Source organism: Rhea americana, unplaced genomic scaffold, assembly GCF_003343005.1.
Source record: "Rhea americana isolate MKP2758 unplaced genomic scaffold, rheAme1 scaffold_10, whole genome shotgun sequence".
NCBI lineage: Eukaryota > Metazoa > Chordata > Aves > Rheiformes > Rheidae > Rhea > Rhea americana.
Genome location: NW_028185039.1, coordinates 1,876,623 through 1,897,675, shown reverse-complemented (window position 1 = coordinate 1,897,675; position 21,053 = coordinate 1,876,623). Strand labels below are relative to the sequence as shown.

The following is a 21,053-nucleotide window of genomic DNA, read 5'->3' as shown; positions in this document are numbered from 1 at the left end:
CCGGCCGCGGCGCGGCCGCTCGCCTTTGCGCTCTCTCCGAGGGGAATCGTGCTCCAGGCGTGCGCGGGGGGCAGCCCGGCCGGCCACGCTGCCCACGCGAGGCCCGGCGCGCGGGGCGCGAGGAGCCCCGATCCCTCCGGATCCCTCCGGATCCCCCCGGATCCCTCCGGATCCCCCCGGCCGGCAGCCGCCCCGTGTCCGCCGCGGAGCGACGAGGCCGCGGCCTCCCGCGCGCCCCTCGACGGGCTCCCGCGCCGCGGCGGAAACACGGGGCCGGCCGGGCGCTGCTGCGCCCCTTCCGACGGGCGCCGCGACGAAGGGAGTCGCCCGAGCGCGATAAACCCCCCAGACCCGGCGGCTCTCCGGAGGCGGCGGCTGCGCCGCGTGCCCGGCGCGGAGGGAGCCCGCGGCCAAGGGAGCCCGACGGCGGGCAGAGCTGCGTAACGTGACGGGAGCCCGCAGCCGACCCCACGGGCTCCGCGCCCGGGGAGGGGAGAGCTCAGGGACCGTTAATTTATGCCATCACCCCGCTGCACACGCATCAGAACAAAATAACTCACCAGATACGTTCTTGTTCGGCTGACAAAGCCGCAGAAGATACAAGGTAACACTAAAAGCTGCCTATAAATTAGGTAAAGATAATTAATAATACATATAATATATTAATAGCATTTCTACAGCATGATATGGATAATATACATTAATATATAAATACCTTACAAATAATTCAGTGTGTTTCCATTTCATCAACAAGCACTGGCCAATGTATTTACTTTATGGTAAGGATTATACATTTCATTATAAATGGCTTGCTGGGCATGTCAGCAACTTTTACATCTCCATTCACTTTATTATTAATGGTTTCCTGAACAGTAACGGCATAATAATGCACACAATGCAGCATGAATATTTGATGTGGCATCTATAGCCTCCCATTTATCATTTATAACAGGCTACAAAAACATTATAAAACATTTATTACAAATTTATAGATCACTTTATACTAAAACAAAGTTGTGTTATAAATACATTATTAATCCTTTATGCCATTTATAGGAATCTCTTGTAATAAGGCCTTAGCATATGTTGCTGCACAACCATAACAATAACAGCATGGTGGGGCAAGCAGGAAATGTGGCTCAGTAAACCTGCTCTTGAATATTGGACATATTCTGTAAAGCAAGGGATAAACACATGCACTCAAAATTTATTGGACTACCAAGGGAACAATAAATTAAAAAAAAAAAAAAAAGGAAGAAAAAGCTGGATTAATTTAAACTTAGTTTTTCCTCTTGAGAAAACATGCATTACAAGATCCTTTTTTTTCCTGCAAGTATTGGAAACTTTCACCACAGGTGTGATGTAACCCACAGAGCTCAGCTATCCCAGTCCCTTTTCACACCATCTTCTAATTAGATTGATAAAACTGACAAGTTTCTAAAAGCCAACTGGCTAATGATGGGCAATAGCCCTTTCCATCCTCCATCATCAGGTAACTTAGGGAAGAGGCCTTCACCAGAAATAAAGATGTGATTGGTTTAGGAAATGCATTTGTGGGGTTTCTTTTTTAAGTCACGAAGACCGTTTTGTTTGGCAGTATGCATCCCCCTGCAGTGCTTGCAATCTAAATAGTGCAGCACTGGGAAAAACAGCAAACGATGTTTAGAAATTGAGTTGTTGCCAAACAGTAGTAGTACAAGTAGTGAAAAATCAGCTTCTAAGTCTAGCTTTGACACATCTGTAGTTACCACTTTCAGATTTAATGGCCCAGATAGGGCACAGCACAGGGGAAGATACTTAGTTTTTTTAGAGAATATATATTTGTTTAACATGACAATCTTTATTCTAACAAATCTGGCTTAACGAATCAATGTGATTAGTCCTTTCTCATTACCTTGCACTTTGGGAAGGGGCAGCTGGGGCTGGGTGGCAGGGGACATGGATCCACAGAGCAGAAAGACAGGATGGACTATGAGAGCAGCTGCTGTTTTCTGTATATCACAGGCCACTACATTTCACCTCATTCCTCCCGGTATTGAGCCCAGTCATTTGTGTTTGACCGAGACAACCATATCAGAAAGGCATCCAGGCTTGAAGACACCGGAAGAAAAATCTATTAGTGGCTGGCTCCACRCTGTATGTTCCAAGAGAAGGTTAGGTTGGAGACAACCTAAGCTTTTGGTACACAGGAAGACTCAGGTCCCCGTTATACACTAAGGTGACCAGAGCAGCRTTGCTGAACAAGTCAGCTAACACAGTAATAGTATCACTAGTGGCCCAGTAATGGCTTTTCAGAATGCAGGAATCAGCGACTTGTGCAGTATTCTTAGTTGGTGATTAAGGAGAGCCCTGCAGGAGTTTATAGCCATAATGAGTCTTTAATGCACCAAAARTAAACTAACAAGCATTAGAGGAAGGAACTGGCGAGGGAGGGAGACAGAGCTATCTGTGCAGCTGCTTACCTGTTACCAACAACTGCTGTTCTCCCAGGATGTTCCTTGTGGGGTGATCGTTATGAACCCTGAATCGTATTTTTCTCTTTTACATCTTTCCCTTGGAGGAATCTTATACATCCATATGCCTATTTTCAGCACCTTGCCCTCACTCACTTTGCTTTTCTGTGCACTGTCGGGCTTCCCAATCTGTGGCACRCTGCAGGCTCATGGAGCAGAGCACGTCCTGTGAGCACGGTGCMTGCTTGCCTAGATCCCTTTCTGACACACGTTCAGAAGCTTATTGGAGAACTAGGAAAACAACGGGGCAAAAATGTGAAGTGATATATTCTCCTATACTTACACCTTCCCTTTTCTCTCTCTCTCTCCTATAGGCCTTCTCAGCTCTCTTTCTAGATMCTGATCTGTAGTGCAGAAATGTTGAATGTTTTCTGAAGGTTGTGGTTAGTAGTATGGATCACTGTCTGCCATTATCTCTGAGGTTTGTCGTGGTTCCCACAGGCAGTAACCTGCATATTATTGTTAGTAGAGAAAAGCTTAAGTGTATGACTAGGACCACCCTAAAAGGCAATAGAAAAATAAACCAATTTTCGTTAGCTTGATAAGAGAAAGGGGAAGGGTCAATTCCTTACATTTGAAAGTGTGAGGCCTCATGAAACTGAAAATCAAGTAACACAGTTTTTGCATAAGAGAGGGAATGCAACATCACAGACAGAAAAGTCATGTCTTAACTATTGTTGGGAAATCAGTTGATYAAACTGAGCTACTTCATATTTTTGCTGTAGGCTGTACACAGTGCTGCTCACTCCCAACAATAGGAAGTGTGTTTTGCAGCCAAGAGCTCTCATACAATCCCATGCCAATGGCTTGTACTAAATTGAGGGATTCAAAACAAGACGGAAAAATTGTGTGTGTCTCATCAGTAACATGCCTCATCAGCTCTCTTCCCAGGAGGCAGCCAGGCTGACTCCACAGACACAGAAARGCCCAAGTCAGAGAAAGGAAAGCCCCAACAGTTTAACAGCTACTCACACAGAAATGCTTCTGCATGATGTCAGCCTGTCTTCAGCCTGGCTGCCATATGACCAGCAAAGCAGCAGCAGAAAGTTAGAACAAAGTTCAAGTTTGAACATGAATTTCCACTGAAAGAAGATGAAAGTGAAACGTGAAGTTACTGAAAGAGGCACTTTTGTAAACCTGTCYATGATACCCACCTCAAAGAAGCTCMTAAGTAGTAAATCAATTATGCTGAAACCTTGAAGGACCAAGAATGGTGAGCATCAAAGCAAAGTATGTCCTGCCACATAGGTATATGCCTGACCATAAAAGAAAAACCTCTGTCCCTCTCACCTTTTGGTGAGACTGTCCCCTCAGCAGTGAGGTGCAGGATGGGCTGGAGATCGATGTCAAGTCACTTCTTGCTAGGCTACAAAGATGGCAGACTGCTCAAATCCTGCATCCTACAGAGCAGGTGAGCAGGGAAAATGAAAAGGYCATAAACAACTGTTTTGTGGGTCACCAGAGAATTTCAGGGAGCAAAAAGCAGCATGCCAAGGGGACATGGGGAAAGTGTTTGTTTCAGAAAGTGACCTCCACTCCTCTTCAGATACAGGTGAAACAGGCCAGTGGTGATCTTTGGTCTGTGCCCTGCTGTGGCAGAATGTGCCCTTCATTCCTCAACGAGCCAGAAACTTCACTGCTGCTTCAGAAAGCAAAAGTGAAGGTGCCTTTTGCTGATCAAAACCTGTTTAGTTCATCAGATTGGGTGAAGTGACCCATATCTGCCATGGCATCACCATGGGAGCAGGACACACCCCAGAGCTGGAGCTGGCTTGGCTGCTTTGAAATGCTGCATCTTATCAGCAGAGCAGAGTTTAAAGCCTGGAAACTGCTAATATTTGTTAGTGATTAACCATAATAATGTTCTAAAGCAAAGAAGCACTTTGCCTTTTCCAAATTCACTGTGGACATGAATAAATTAAGCTTTCTTTTCCTGCTGATGTGGGTAAACAACTTTTTATCCTTATTTCACAGCAACACAAAGCCACTTGCTCAGCATTCGTCATAGAGCTGAACCCTGACATCCAGGCAGATCTCTACAAGGAAGAAAGGCCAGCTCTTACCTCAGGTTACTAAMCTGAGATAAAAATCTCTGAGATAAAATAACTCTAAAGCCCAGGACTTTCCAYTTTAGCTCTGAATTCACATGAAAAACTATACTTTGCCTTGCTTTCACCCAGATCAAACCTCAAGCACTATGTGCTGTATTTGGGGGAGGGTGGGGATCTGTGAGACAAACAGGGCCGGACATGCCGTAAAAAGTCTGTGATAGTGCAAAGATTCAAATCCTCTGTCTCCAGTTCTGGCTGAGCACCACGAYTGATTCCTTGTCCTTGCTCTCCAAAGCCACTGGTACCCAGATATCACCACGTTGCTGCCTGGGTGGCTGCCGTGGGCGCAGAAAGGGAAGCACCCTGGTGCCGCAGCACTGCAAAGCGTGCAGTAAGAGTCACGGTCCCCAGGGTTCAGCATGCCCTACTCACCCTGTGCAGTGTCATCAGAGGTCTTCCTCCTCTCTACAGATACGCCAAAAGAAACCTGGGAAGTAAAACCATAAGCATCCCTTTAAATTTAGACTCTCATTATTGAGAGAGAGAGAAAAAGAAAGGGAGGCAATTTTATTACTTTTATGGTATGTTTTCCATTATTTGCATAATTGTTTAATGCTAATAAGACAATTAGCAATTCTTACAGCTTAATAATTACCCAGGAATGATTGGCCTATTGTAGTTTAATTAATTTTTTAATTGTTGCTGGGGGTCTTGATGTTCTTCTGCCCAATATCTTCTTAAGTTAGAGATGCTGTTCACGCACCCAGGAAGCTGGGTAAGGCCAAAGGCAAGACAACAGCAGCAGCTACCCAGGGCAGCTACCCAGGGCAGGCAGATATATTATTATAGGATCTCTTGGATTTAAAAGGAGAAGAAAATGCAGGCTCTGTATSCTGCTGCCTTTGGGTTAAATTATCTAAGTATAAGGAGAGGCAAGGTAGAGAGTTAAAAATCAGTCTATCTTAGGCAAGTACTACTTCTGGAGAAGCCTGGCTCTACTTAGCTGGTTTGCATCTGCCTCAGACCATACCAAAAGCTAGCAAAAGTCTTAACATTTCTAGCTTTTGGTGAACAACTCCCCCAGTGAGTGTGAATCATTCCACYCTAAGCTGTGGTATGACCAGGAGGAAGTTAATTGAGGTCAGGCAGGGCTAGGATTGTATTTGTCACTGACCGAGGTCACAGATGAAATTGGCTGGAGAAAGAGGATRGCAAGGCCCTGGGGAGAAGTCACTGGAATAGACTCCACAGCCCACATTTATACACTCACACAGAGGAAGAAAGATTTGAAAGGGAGCTTTCCTCTCCTTTTTTTCCGCATGAGGTTTCCTGCATGCTGCTGCTTGCAAAATGAGGCTCCTCTCTCGTTCCCTGTTGGGTAGCAAAACGTTGATGCCTTTGACCATGAAATCCCATCTTGTTAGCAGTTGCTTGGAAAACCTGTCTCTCTCTCCACGTTCCTGCTGCTGACATAGCAGGTCAGGTAGACTTGCCTTTGAGCTTGGAACCAGGTGACCTCTTTTCCTGTTCCCTAACTGAACAAATGCCCCAGGGTCAGCTGCCACTGAGTCACAAGCACACSGATGCCTCCCGGGGTACTCACGCCCTGCTCATGGCTGTACCAATACCACTGTCTTGGGCACTGAGAAACTACTGTTAGCCACCAAGTGACCCCATGGCTTCGAGCTACTACCCGCCGCTTGTGCTGCTGCAAGCACGAGATGCTGTCTCAGGCCAAGGGTACACATGGCAAGGCCTGACATTGCATTAATACAGTGACTCTGAAGGAGAGGCACCACCTCCCACCCCACCCTTCCCAGAGATGGCTCTGCCACACACCTCCTCTCGTGTTATGAACTACGTTAGGCTTTCTCAGGAGAAAGACATAATTTGCTATAGGAAACTGTCACAAGCAGTACCTGGTGTTTGCAGGGGAGATTTATCAACTGGTGATGCTGGGGGGGTGTGGAGGTGGGACCTYGTCATCTTTGCAGGAAAGCAGCTGGGCTCAGCATGAAAACCATCATGCCACAGAGGAGATAGGCAAGGTGGGGGGAAGCATTTTACAGTCACAGGGGATGCCACCTCGAAGCAGCCATGCCATCACCTCCACGCAGGCAAGCTATGGCCTGTTCCCAGCCTGGATCAGGTTATTTCTGCCTTCCTTCTCTGTCCCTGCCAGCCAGTGTGAGGGTGTCCTGCAGCCCTCTGGCTGCTCCAGGCATGCTCCCACAACCCAGCTTTCTCTGTGCTTCTTCTGCCACCTCCACAACGCACAGTAATGCAGCATTAAGGCAAGACTATCCAGGGCATGGGCTTTCGCTAGGCCTGCTCTGAACTCAGCGCAGTAGGGAGCGAGACATCAGCTCAGAGCATGCAGCCTGATGAGATCTGTATTCATTCCYACATCTAGCATGCCCTGGGTTCTCCTGGACATAGTGCCAGGTACCAGAGTTGCAGCACTCCAGCAGAGAAGAGTGCTATCTAGATGTCCATAATCAGATCCCATCCATCTTGCTCCCCCAACCTGATAGCTTCAAGTCCCCAGTCACATGCAGAGATCAACCTAATGAACAAGACAGTTTGGCTTGAAACAGTCTAAAAAGGACTGGGCTGCAAGGGGTAGCAAAACAGAGTAGAAAACTGAGATCCACTTGAAAGCCTCCCAATAAGCCATTAAGCAGCCCAGCCCCAGATGCATACCACCAGAGACAGGTAGGTCAGCTGGCCTATGCCTCTTCGGAGAAGCTCTAGACCACAGCAAATAGAGATAGAAGTGYCCAAGCAGTGATTCTGCACTGTTCTAGGAAGCATCCCCCAGCACACAAACAGCAGCAGTGATTTTCACTAGGATGAGTCACAAGAGCCCTGCAAGCTCAGCCAGGAACTACCCTACACATCTCTTCACTGCTCCTTTTCCAAGCAAGTCAATGGCTCTCCTCAAAGACTGAAGACAAGGGCCCAGCCCTGGGGAGGAGTCCTGCAGGCCTATGAATGSTAACAGTGTTAGCTCAGCAGATGAGGGAGGGAAGAAGGTGCTCAGCCAGGCAGCAATGAAAGTTAGAGTGCTGATTAAGAGGCAGGCAAGTATCAGAGCATCAGTAACACCGTTGCTAACCATTTCAGAGCTGTCACAGCTGCCTTCCCAGGCAGGAGGGACAGACTCCAAGCCATCAGCCTCATCCGTCAGCACTAGGATGGCACTTCCTGCCCTGACCTGTATTTGCACATCCGTGTGCCTCTTAACAGTCTTGATCTGGAAATGGTAGCAAGCTCCAAGCCAAGGCAGCCTGCTCAGCTCCACTGAGTCCAAGCAGAGGATTGTAATGGAATAAACACACAGAAAGAGCCTTCAAACAGCAGAAAGCAAAGAAATTAGCAAATCATAGACTATGCTTTTCTTGAGAGATCTATGAGAACGCCCTACTCTATAGGGCAACTTCCACTCACTCTGTCCCTTTACCTTTGTTTCCTATTCTCCCCCAAAGTGGTGGTGGTGATAGACATGCAATTTCCACCTTTCTCGTATGTACCTCTTTTCCTACTGCTCTGCAAAGCCTTGCCATCCTGCTGTGATAGGTGGCTAAACAGTTCTAGCCAATATCCAAACATCCTCTGCTCCTCCAGACAGGGCTTCTTGGACCTCGCCTGCTCACAGCAGGTATCTCAAAGCAGACAGTAGAATTTGGGGCCAATAGCACAACTGGTTTCTGCACATAAGCATTTCTGTTTGCAACCCTAGAGCAGGATTTCTGGGAAGCCCCATCTATAGGGAAGAGCTTCACCAAAGCACCACTGCTTTGTTTTACACACTGTCCCTGCTACAATCACAGTCTGAAGACATTTTGCCTTCTACTTGGAATGAAACCTTCACAGCAAGTCCTAGTTATTCCAGGCTCAGTGCAGCACTAGAAGAAATATCTTCCTGCTCTGACAGACTGAGTAGCACCTTAATGATGTCTGAAAAAGGACTAAGGTAAGAGGAGCCAGTAATCTCACTGGGAACCCTTTAGACAGGTGTTAATCCTGCTGTCACTGAGACCCTCAGGAAAACCATTTCATTGGCTTGATCTTCTTCAGCTGTTCCTCCACATAATTTATACCTAGCTAATTGCCACAGTACTGGTTCCGAATGTGAGGCAGATGCTGCTGAGGAAAAGAGCATATTGCATCCTTAAGTGATGGCTCTAGTCTCYTTATTTAAAGGCAAGATGAGACTACTTATAGTTGTTGGGAGGTTCAGATCTCTTTGCTCCTCCATCTCTCTGCAAATGGTTTTCATTCATATCTTGACACACTAGCAAAAGTGCTCTGTTGTGGCATTCCTTATTTGCAAAAATGGACAGTATTTCTCCACCCAGCCACTCATCAAGTCTCAACTGCCCCTTCCCCAGCAACAACATACAGGATTATCTAGAGCTATTTGCACAGTTTCTCCATGATCTTTAACATATTGGAAAGACTCTCTACTAATGAGTAAAGCATGAGAGGAAAAGGGACAAATGACATGAAAGCAAACTGAAAATTAGAATAAGACTAGAGACCAGCATGAAGGGAATTTCTCTGCAGAAAAAGGCAGGCAGGCACCTCTTCTGTCCTCTGATAGACAGCTTGCAAATAAGCCATCATCCCTATCAGCAGACAAGAAAGAGAGCTGTGATCAGCAGAAGAAACACTAGGAGGAACTGGCAGATCCCAAAGAGGAAACTCAGTTGCTTTTTCAGAGACTCCACTGTGACAGTGGCCAGCTGCTGGGGCTATTCGTGGAGGTACCAAGAATTTTCTTCTTAACAAAGAAAAACCTATCATCCTCACTCCTAGAAGTCATCCTGTCAGCAGCTGTTGATTAGGTTTTGGTAGCACCAAACTCATCTGTTATACCCCATTGACCTTTCTAACTCTTCTCCATCTTCTGTATGTACTRTAAAAGGCCAAGAATATGTAGATACACACACATTGGCCATATTTGGCCAGGGAAGCAGGTCTTCCAGAGAAGCACTGTCTCAAATAACAACAGGCTGAAGAATAAGAAAGGGTTGTCAATCTTCACACTCAAAGCACCAGGGAGCAGAGAAAGGCACCAGTGAAAAACAGGAGTTTAATTAAAAAAAATCATGAAATGACACCCCCAAGTCTCTGCCCCGACAGATCCACATGTTCCCTCCAACACACAACAAAGGGTCCATAGACTTCAAGTGCAAGGGTCAATGCTCCCTTCAGCTTTCTCCCAGCAGCTCTGCATTCTTGGAGGGAAAGAGAATGACAGCTACTACCCAACACTGTGGTCGAGACCCCATGAAGGAACTGGTCCCTGTTCGGCACAATATTTGGGCCATTTTTCTCCTACATCTTAGCCAGATCTATCCTTGCACCTTTCAGCTCTTAGGTCAGTGCCCTCCTCTTCCAGCACAGTCTGCCTTGTTACATCATCTCCATCTCTTAGATCCTCCAGCATATGGGTTGAAACACAAGTGCCTTCTCACAGAACTTCAGTGTAGTTGATGAGTCCAGTTAAATTAATTCCTCTCAAAGTGGAGCTCTCAGGACCACGTGTTCATATCATGGCTTCCATGTGCAGAACCTTCAAGGCCTCCGATATCTGAGAGCTAGTGTCGATCTGGCCATACATCCCAACCAGAAAGGCCCTGTGCAGTAACACTGCTGCGTGCTCTGTGAAAGGGAAAGAGAGCATGAGGACTGGCCTGAGTGCTCCAGCAAACAAACAAGAGCAATCCACCAGTAAGTCCTGGGATGAATGTTTGCAGCTGTGCTGTGCAAGCCAGACATTCTGCCCTTCTATAAGGGGAGGGCACAGTCCTTCCTTTAGTTGCCCAGGTGGGTATGTGATCATGTGAAGGATCACAGCCAAGAGAGGAAAATCTTAAAGGAGCAAATCTTTCAAGGAGGCCTTCCTGGTCTCTGTGGCAAGTCCCCTCTCTGATGCTCAGACCCAAGCTGTAACTGATAGCCACCTGCATATTTGACAGCATACTCTAGGCAAGCACCACTGACTCTTGGCAACTTTCCAGGAAGGCTGTTCCTAGCCCAGGAGACCAATTCTGACCCTTGCAAGACTAGGTACACTGGAGAAGGCAAATATCAAATTACCTTGGCAGAGAAGGGTGTATTCAGGCAGGTTCCTCAACGCTGTTTGCACCACCTCAAAGTCACGGCTACCAAGGCAGTACATGAAGGTGGGAAGAAAGTCTGCAGCAATACTGAGAGAAAAGCATTACAGTGTCAGTACAGTCCAGATCACTCAAGTGATCAAGATAGGCAATTAGGGCCTACCAGTGACTCAGGACAGCCTGAGTCCCTTTTGTCCTCACCTGGGGTTGTTCTGAATGGAGCGCAAGGCCAGGCTAAAGGCCAGGTTGCGGCAAGACTCCTCTGATGAGCTCATCAGCTTCTGCAGGTTTGTCTGAGAGAGGATGCACAAATTAACTAAGATCACAGGGCCATCCAAGGAGAACAAAATCCTTAGACTTGCATTATTACCCTTCCAACATCAATCCAGCACTATACACATCCAGCAGGTGCTGGCTGAGCCAGGAAATCCTTCTCTGTAATAAGGATTATCCTGTTTTGAATGCTTTAAAGCACCCTCCTTTCTAATCTTATTCCACATAGGACAGCTGAATTTTCCTTAGGCTCCAGTATTTTCTACAGAGCCATTCTGCTTTCTCCATGGCCTAATACTTGAGGTAGACAGTTAGTTCTTCCTCTCAAACTGGATGATGACAGATTCAGTATACAAAAGGGACTCTGTGATAGAAAGAAGATGGTAGGGAAATAAATGCCACCTGGAGTCAGAAGGCCTAAAAAATGTCAAATCTCTCCTAAAATGCTGCAACAACAACCTGAAGGATAGTACTATCCTTCAGCATGGACTCTGATGTGAAGGATCTCCTAGTTCCAGTGGCAGTTTCCAAGACACTCCATACTTACAGCAAAAAAGGATAGAATCTCTGGCCTCCGTCTGGACATTTCATCAATGTCTGTCAGCACCTCCAGGATGTCTGAAAGAAGACAGATTGAAAAGGGTGACCAAAACTCACTAATCCAGCAAAAGATTTGGTATGCTGATCCAGCCTCTCAAACAATCAAGTTTYCCAAGCTGCACATAAAACTAAAGTAACAAAGGCAATTCTTGAAAAACAATGAGAACAGGTAGGTCACTTGATGAATGAGCACATACCAAATCGCCCTGGCAGAGGCCACCAGCACTCTCTTGCCAGGGGTAAGGTGGGGGGGGGGGGAGAGGGGGAAGAAATGAAGGAAACTGTCACCCCAGTGCCACCACTCGCACCTGTGATTTCAGAAGACCTTCAGAGAAGCAGCATGTTGTTCCCATATGCCAGGTTAACACAACTTACTTTCATGAAAGCCATTTGGGGATTTAAAAAAAAAATTCTCCTTCCTATCATTTCAGTATTTTTATATCTTAAAAGGCATTCCCACTGACACTACAAAGTTGAGGCACTTGGTCAGTGCTGGCTCAACATGAACTGCAACACTCCCTGAATCACCGATACTACCTCCCAAAACACTTAAAAGATCCTTGAAGAGCTCCCAGGCAGGAGACACAGCACTGCTGAATTTGTGAGTGACAACTGTATCACAGGAAGCCTCTGTCAGAAGGTTATAGACAAGTTCAGCCAGARTAAAACCCACATCCTAACTGCTGGATACATCTAAACCCAAGATTCTGGAACAGGAAAAGTGATCTGTAGCTGTTACCTGTCTGTATTTACCCTGCAYCCACGTGCAGCTCTGCAGTTCCTCACTTACCCTCAACAGTTTGGCCTCTGGAAAGCCTCTTCATGTATGGTGCCATTTCAGCTGGGGTGAGAGGAGTGAAGAGAGACACACTGACAAGAGGGAGAGAGCCAGCAGCTGCTTCATCTAGGACAGAAAGAGGACAGCTCACTCCTGACAGTCTGTGTAGAGACAGGTCCAGTGCTCCCTACCAGTATAGCGTATCACATAGCATGAGCCAACAAGATCCGTCACGCACTTCCTGGCTCTTAAACTGTCTCCAGCCTTACTGCATCTCTGGGTCCCCTCAGCTGAGCTGTTTTCATATCAAATAATCTCCCCATGCACATTGTAAAGGAACCAGTGAAGAACAGRATATATGTGCAGGGTCTCTTGCTATGTCAATCCTCAGTTGAGGCTGAAGGCGACAAAACCACAATGAAACTCTCCCTTTTTAGAGCTATTCTTCCATTCAAGATACCACTGACAGGAAAACAATTAACCAATCCCAGACACTCTTTTCAAATATACTGAGTATACAAGCGCCACTTTCTCCATTCAAAACACGTTTCCTTTGGGCTGCTATCAGGAATGGAGTGAGCACAGCATACAGTGCTGTGCTAAAAACATCTGTGCTCTGAAACATATCACAGGTTCAACTTTCACATCAGACTCAGCCACTCAGACTCACCATCCTTTTCTTCTTCAGAGCCTCTGTCCAAGATGCCACTCTTACTAGGCAGACTCAGCCCAGCCAGAAGGGACTTCAGCATTGCTAGGTCACTGTTGTCTGATGACAGGTCACTAGCAGAAGAGAAAGCCTGCTTAGCTTTAAATGGCAATAAGGGCATGAGGACATGCATCCAAACACAAATGAGGAGAAAGAGAATAYTGTAGTTCCTCAGAGGCAGAAACAATAGGGGACAAATGGGAACAGCTGATTTTTTTTCCCCCTCCCTGAAGCAGCCAAAGAAACTCCAGTTTTCCTTTTCACTGTAGCTGGAATCCAATTCATTTGTCCTCATGTCTGCATGTGGGACCCTATAGCCACTGCTCAGGGTCATGCTGGTGCCTCTCTGGAATTGAGTGCAGGATACTACAATGTCTCAYAGGGTCACTTAGGGTCATTATGCGAGTTGAAATCATCACCTGACTTCCCTGGGCTCAGTTTCACTAGCTGTGAAAGGGAAATGCTGCTCATCATGTCAATACAGATTTAAAGGAGCTAAGGATGAAGAGCATATTAACAGCTATTTTGTCACATCCTCTTGCTGTCTCCTGTCTGATTAGCTCACAGCAGCCTTTTGCCTGAGCAAGCTCTTGTTCATGCCAGCCTGCAGTCAACATCAAAGGAGGAGAGCATGGCAGGGACTACGGGCTAACTGGAGCAAGAAGCTTACTGGAGTGGATCCGAGTGTTTCTGCAGGAAGGAGACAGCTGCCTGGGCGTTGCATGTGATGTACTTGTGGATAAACTGGACAAACTTGCTGATGAAGGCAGCCAGGTGCCGTGAAGACTTCCTGTAGTTCTGAGAAGGGATAGGGAAGACAAGAGTTACCAAAAACATGGTGAAGCACTGCCCCATTCTGCACTGTTGGGGGAGCACACCAGTGAGCAGAGACTAACACCTTCATATCCAGCCTGCCCTCCAAGCTCTAAGGTACGTGATGCACCTTTTGGCTCTTAGCTATGTGAAGGTTTTGGTTTGCTGCTGACCGGAAAGAGCTAGGCTGGCCCTGTGTTACACTAGCTTCTCCCTCTAGTGGCTGGCAAGCCTGCACAGGGAAAGGGAATAGGGGCCTTTCCTACCAGCAGCAGGCGGATGAAAGACAGGAGACAGTCCCATAGTGCCGCCTGGTGTTCGTTCTGGAAGACCTGCGGCTGGAGTAGCTCTAGGATCCCCAAGACGTGGATGAAGAAGGTCAAGTGGTTCTGCTGCCTGAACTCCTGGAAATTGAGGTGAACACGGCCATGCAGCAGAGCTGCAATCATTGGCAAGTGCCTGAAACACCAAGCAGAAGAACATCCATATCCAGCATCTTCTCAGAAACATTACAGGTTATTACCCATCAATCCTTGGAAGAAAGTTTCCCTTATCCTCTCCCAGAGTTCTAGGTTTGATCCCTGTACCCAAGGAATCAGTAAGCCCCATTTCCCACSTATTTTCTATCTTCTGCTCTACAAGAGAGCTGATAGACAAAAGGAGCCAAGAGGTGCTGCCTCATTTGAGGAGACACTTCACTGCCCCTTGACCTTTGTATACAAATGCATACTCTAGCAGTTATCAGAATTGCACCCAACTAGCACCCCTTCTGGACAAGGCTGGATGATTTTCAATGAACTCCAGTCACACAGAGGGTGAAAAGGAAGAGCGGTACCTAAGAAGTAGGATGGGATGAGCCACAGCTAGTTTCCTGCAGGCCATGTTAGCATCCCACACACGGCTTTCTGATGACTTGGAGTCACTGGTGTCTGCAAGGAGGGTGATGAATCTGTGAACCAGGGCATCGAGCTAGAAAGAGCAGTGGGTAAACAGTTAAAAGGTTTAAAGTGGAACCCCCTGCTCTTCAGCTGTGCTTCCCAATTCCTTTCCAAAGACAGATTGTTAACAGAAATTATTTCCAGGTAGAACCTGCAAGCAGATGCAGKGTTCCAGTTGGCACGGATCTGAAGTCCACAGTCCCTATAGACAGCACAGGTGTCTGCACACTTGAGCTTTCCAGAAGCCTTTAGCACAAAGTTTGCAAATGTACAGTATTTATAAAAGGACACTGCAAAATAAACCAYATCCAAACTCTTTGCTCCTGAGAAYGCAGGTAGGGAAAGGGCAACAGAAGAACAAGRTGAAGCAGCCAAAATGACCCAAGCAGCATTTGCCTGAACTCTTCCCTTCACTCTATGCACCAAGGCAGCACGCACCCCGGCTGCAGGATTAGAAGGGGGCTTTCCTGTCCCCCTACTTTACCTTGCAAGTGCTGCTATCTCKGGCTCCTTCACTGGTCAGAAGCATCTCAGGCATAGGCACAAGCAGCTCAGGTAGCTGAAGGTAGATCTGYAGGAGAAGGTCTTGGCAGCATTTTCCCACAGAGCTGAAGGAGAAAGGGAGAAGTTAGCCCTTGCTTATTGCTTTAGTTCTACCAGCAAACATCCCAGAYTCATGAGATCAGTAACAGCCAGCCCRTTYTCAGAAAATGAGATATGGAAAGGRACAACTACTAATCTGAATCAGCATKTTCCAGTCTTTGCTTTTTTTAAGGTACTCAAGTCATGCACAGACTATGGCAATCTGTCATTACGTCATATTCAGTGTGGGAGTTAGAAAACTACACTGACAAAGTTACCCCTAGGCATATGAGCACCAAGCTTCCTTATATTGCCAGCGAGGAGAGTTCCTCCAACACCAGGAGTGTTACAGGTGCTGAGTTAATCTCTTACCTCAMGTGCAAATGTAGTCAAAAGCACAACTATTCAGACTAATCACTATTTTCACATGGCACACACGCCCACACGTGCGTTAATTCCCAGCCATATTCCGTACTGCAAGGTAATACGGTGCAAGGGCACCCGAGTACATAACTCGGTAAATCTTTTCTACCACCGCTGTAGATGAGGTTATGATTAGGTCAGTTTGTTTCACAGACTGAAACATCCTCTTTCTGCAGTGCTAAYATAGCTATGAGAAAATAGTCTAACCTCCATTCAGCTTCAAGAGTAAATCAAAATGGTTAACAGTAGCATTACTGATGATGAATCACAGAATGAGTAGAAGATAGAAGTGCCAAATTAGGAACCAGTAAGAAAAATAACCCATTTGCTTAAACAACAACAAAAAGCCACACCTACAGTTTATCCTGACTTTTTTTTAAAAAAGTCTCTGCAATGTCACTGTTAAAGTCTCTTTTCTGATTCCAGCAGCACTTAACACGACTTTTTTCCTCCTCAAATCTGAGAGGATAGCATGCACTTATCAAATGGGCCCTGAAACACAATGCTGTTAAAGATATGCTGGCAAGTCTCAACATTATGTAGCTGCTCGCTCCTGAGTATCTAATTTAGAATATGCATGATCCAACTGGACACCCACCTGCTTCCCCACTGCTGGATACAGCTGGTCAGATACTCTGTCACTTTTTTGATGTTCTCAAGGTCCCCATGAGAACAACTGAGCAACAAGGGCAGTCGTGACTGGATGAGTGTGCAGGAGGCCTCTTCTGTGTTTTGGTATCTGGTTTCTGCTTCAGCCAAGATCAGCTCCACCATGCTGATCAACTCTGATGCCTTAAGGTGGAGCACAAATTCYTCACGACGCTTCTATAACATAGGAAGACACTCAACACGAATCCAAACCAGATCCCTARATCCTTAGTTCCTTTATTCACATTTTCCCCAATTTTAAGGGAACATCTTTCTCGAGACTAGAGTTTAGAACTGCCCAAYATCTAGAGCTTTGAAAGCATACACCCCAAACCCCAAATGAGGCCTTTTCACCCCTCTTCTACTTTTGAACTCTTTTGCTTCCAACCCCATATGTGTGCTGAGACAAAATTTGTAATTCAGTCAAACAAAAGAAATTCTTCTGCAGAAAAGAAACACAACCCTTTCTTAGTAAAGTGGAAATTACCCCACACTGAGTTTTAGTGCACCCACCACCCATGTAGCCATGTTACTAGATCTTTGATGTACATTGTTGCAACTGCTGCAAGAGCTGCAGAGGAAATGCCAAGCAGGCAGATCTATGTGTATTAGTATCAGTTTTCTGAACCTAAAACTGTCACTGTAATATGTAACTCATTAGAGCAGCTCAGTAACAAGCTGAGGTGCAGGCAGCAAGCTTGGCATGATGTATCTGTATACTCCAGCCACCCCTTGGCCGTGGAAAGYTAGGCACTGTGAAAGCATCACCTTTCACTACATCCAGACAGGAACCTTGGAGGAACTGAACCACTACCTGAGGAGTTCTTTGGTCCCTTCCCTGCCAAATCCGAGGGATATGAATACAGGCCCACAAAAAATCCAAGGATGCAGTTGGGTCAAACCTGCTAGGAGATAAAAGATTACAAATTTGCAATTAGAGTCAAAGCAGTCATTCTGCAGCATACAAACAAGGTAATGTCTCTAAATATCCCAAGTACAGTGAAGAAAGAAGAATCTGTAAATGTAAAAATAGGATCCATTAAGTCCTGAGAATGCATTTGGTTCTGTTCCCAGATTATGACTAATGATTTGTTACAACAAGCACAGTGCCCAATATGGAGCTCAAGGAACGGCATTCAAGAGTGTGTTTGGCTGGAAAGAGTTTTGTGCCACAAGGCCATCAACACAACCAATTGGTAGAATCAGAGCAGTGACCYTGCTGTCTCAGTGTAATACTTGGATTGCAGAAATTAATGGAATTGTTATGAGCACAAGATTAATAATAAAATAATATGCAAACTGGAATATTGTTGGCCCAGATCTACAAGTGTAATAAATTTAAGGAAGATACACAGCTTTCAAATATTAAAGCACTACTATAGTATAGCAGCTGAGAGCTGAGGTTGCTCCAGATCAGAACTGGTCAGACAACATCAGGCATCAGGAAAGATTGGAAATGGAGTTTAGTAAAAATCAAAAGATCRAGCAGAACCTGCCTAGACATGGAGACTTCTGTCAGTTCTCTATCTAAGCCATCTTTCAAACCTCATGTTCAYACAGATTTTTAACAAGGGCAGTCGGTGCTAGCTGGATTGCCCAGAAATCAGCACTTCTTGTTTAGAACACAGCCAAGTCTTTGTGTGCGGCTTCCATTAAACAGCAAGGAATACTTGTATCATGGTACCCAAATTGACATGATTGAAGTCAGCATTCTCCCAAAGCCTGTTTTTGGCTAGGTTATATCTCCTGCCACTGTGAAACATGGCAACTCTTATTCTCAGCTTCTTATTTTTCTCTCTCAGACACAGTGAATTGCCCTACTCAAAACCCCTTGCTCTACCTGAATAGCAAGACTCACCTTTGCTCCCTGTTTCTGCAAAGCAGAAGCCTGATGCACTGGTGCAGTGTGGTCCAGCTGGACTGGTGAGTGAGAAGAGCCAAGAGATATGGGCGGAAGGAGGGCACCTGCGACCCTGCCTGGAAGGACCAAACAAGGAAGACATGTATCAATAGACCCATATTGTGAGGTAGAAGTAGCAAGTATCACATATATTACAGGACTGTGAAGAYCCAAGAGAAGACAGCAAAGCAGACAACACACAGACAGTACTGCAATTCAAATCCTACATCTAACTAGTAGAGAGTACTGTACAGTATGTCAATACAGTACATGTCTAACCAGCATTAGATAAGCTGGAAAACTCAACTTCAGTCTTAGCTTTAGCACAATATTTCTGGGCAAAACAGTTATCTTGTCTGCAAATCACTAAGGAAAATTCAGTTAGTTGGGCCTTCATGGGACTACGTTGTGCCTGTGATGTGCTTTAAAGTCCTGAAATTAACAGGGCTGAAGWAGTATAAAGATCAGATGAAATGTAAGCCTTGGACTGAGAAGAATGCACCAGGATCTTCCTCCCAGCCAGTCTGCACTTCCCTAGAACTGGTGTAATATGCAGCGAAGCATAAACTCTCCCCTTGCCCTGTTTCCAGGTGCAAGTTGGTACCCAATGAAGGTGGTTTCAGTGCAGAAGTCCCTCTGTCTAACAACTCTTACTTTGTTCCAGGAAAACAGTAGCCTCTGTTGGAGATCAGGGCAGCTGCTGATCACTTCTGGGTCCAACATCTCCAGCCAGTCATTGAGAAGGCCAGAAGAGGGTCCTAGCCAAGTAGCTTCAGTGCTGAGGAGAAAACAAAGCTGGTGTATCAGTGGTAATGCCATGAAACCAGGCTTACCAGTAAATTCTCATCACTGTCTAGGCTCACCTGCAGCTATCCAGCTCCTTTTTCACTGGTGTCTCCTCTTTGTCCTGGAGCAACAAGGAGCTCACCACAGCAATTGGTTTCATGGCAGGAAACCTGGTGGTAGTCTCAACAGTAGCTGAGAAGAGGACAGTCAGGAGTTCTTCCAAGTATGGAGAGTGAGTTTCAATCAGACCTTGAAGGACTAACAGAAGGAAAAAGATGTCAYGCACTAACTTCAAGAGGTGGTGAGGATGCAATGGAACTTCACAAACGTATCATGAATGCATTCAGTCCAACATTCCTGAAATGTGGCCCAGTAAGGAAGGGGCAAGCCCTCTTTATCCAGGATAACAGGCTTCTGCTACTCACTAATTTAGCAGAAACCAGTAACTTGCTGAGAGACTTGATTCAAGTGCCAGATCACAGTGTATAAACCCACATATCAGTGCAATGTATGAGGCAATTCAAGCTGGAACCGAGTTTAGATCAGTTAGCATTTTCTGGTCCAGGAAGAAGGCAGTCTCCTGCACCCTGCAAACCAGGCACTCACTTGCTAGGCTGGAAATTAAGTTTGCTGCTGTGAGAGGGAGGAGAGCAGAAGAACCACCATACCCTTGCTGATGAGCTCTGGCTCCACATTACATTTTTCTCCTGATTTCAGGGTTGCAATGATGGCACGTACTGTGGAGCTGATCAAGTCAGTGTCACGACGGAAAGTCAGTGCTTCTGTAAGGTGCAGAAAGCCACCTCGAACTGCAAAGAAATCACAACAATGGCAGAGGGCCAAGTCAGCCCCCTCCTCAAATTCAGAGTTCTCTTTCTCTTCTCTTTTAAAGATGCACCACGTGGTTCTAGGGCACAAGTACTTGAGCATATGAACCCACTACTCTCTACTGACAGTTCACTCCCACTGAAAACCTTGATATCTCTTATGTATGTTGCAGGGACATGTGGCTAACAGACTACTTTGTAACTACAAACCCATTCTCATGCCTAAGCTCTTTTTTATATTCCTCTTCTCCCAACAGACAGCAGATAACAGCCACACAAGTCATGCTGTGACTTTGTTCAATCATTATTGCACGTGCATCTTCCAGGCTAGAGGTAGCACAGTATTTCTACTCTCAGCAATTGGAAGTTTTCCTGAGATCTGCTCTGTGAGACGCTACCAAAACTCCACTGTAGATGCCCAGAGCCAAATCACTTCTTGCATCCTCATGGAGTTTGTACAACTCAAGTTTTCCTCTCTTCACTGTTCCTGAGCATATCTCTAAAAAGTGCATCCCACCCCACCTTCTGGTCTGGGTCCATGCCTTTTTTGTCTCACGCGGTCCACTGTCTCCCACAAGCTGCACAATGTAGCAATGACTGTACCATCATTGATCCTGTGCCGTGAGGAATACTGCACAGCAAAGGCCTTCAGCTGAGCACGCAGGGGACCTTCTTCCACTGCAGGGTTCTCCAACCACTGCAGCATCTGCATGAGAACTTTGAAGAAGAGTGAGGAGAAGGCAGTGTCCTGTGGCATGCAGCGCTAAGGAAAGCAGCAAAAGAGATCTGCTTACGCACACTTCAAGAACACAGTAAAGATAGCAGGAAAGATACAGGTAGTTGCACATACTGCATAGAGAGCACACCCACTCTGATGGGCCGTGGCTCACTGACCTCAAGGCAGCAGCCTGTAACATATCAACACAAGCCAAAAGCTCAGTTGCACATAAAATATCTCTTCAAGCATAGCTAAAGGTAATTCAGCACATTCTTTCATTGTGAACAAATAAATAAGRTATTTCACCAGATAAGTCTCAGTCTGCTCTGAAAATCTCTTTAAGAAATTATTAGACTTCTGCTCTCA

General features: G+C 46.0%; 1 protein-coding gene across 5 annotated transcripts in view; it reads right to left on the bottom strand.

Moving 5' to 3' along the window:
* Positions 1-9,643: 9,643 nt before the first annotated feature.
* The window catches only part of INTS1 (integrator complex subunit 1), a 28,979-nt gene continuing 17,569 nt past the window's right edge, over positions 9,644-21,053 (bottom strand). For 2 of the 5 annotated variants that reach the window (XM_085301274.1, XM_085301291.1), the window contains exons 31-47: positions 20,573-20,732; positions 19,811-19,951; positions 19,220-19,400; positions 19,011-19,134; positions 18,315-18,433; positions 17,271-17,361; positions 16,407-16,633; positions 15,288-15,411; positions 14,701-14,834; positions 14,132-14,324; positions 13,723-13,850; positions 13,014-13,126; positions 12,356-12,469; positions 11,513-11,583; positions 10,894-10,985; positions 10,673-10,782; positions 9,644-10,234 (exon numbers count right to left, since the gene is read on the bottom strand). In XM_085301274.1, the coding sequence (XP_085157400.1) occupies positions 10,119-10,234; positions 10,673-10,782; positions 10,894-10,985; positions 11,513-11,583; positions 12,356-12,469; positions 13,014-13,126; positions 13,723-13,850; positions 14,132-14,324; positions 14,701-14,834; positions 15,288-15,411; positions 16,407-16,633; positions 17,271-17,361; positions 18,315-18,433; positions 19,011-19,134; positions 19,220-19,400; positions 19,811-19,951; positions 20,573-20,732 (2,238 nt within the window). In that variant the 3' untranslated portion in view covers positions 9,644-10,118. Of the gene's footprint in view, positions 10,235-10,672; positions 10,783-10,893; positions 10,986-11,512; positions 11,584-12,355; positions 12,470-13,013; positions 13,127-13,722; positions 13,851-14,131; positions 14,325-14,700; positions 14,835-15,287; positions 15,412-16,406; positions 16,634-17,270; positions 17,362-18,314; positions 18,434-19,010; positions 19,135-19,219; positions 19,401-19,810; positions 19,952-20,572; positions 20,733-21,053 lie in introns of those variants that run through there. The other 3 variants (XM_085301282.1, XM_085301300.1, XM_085301308.1) reach the window with 3 other exon arrangements.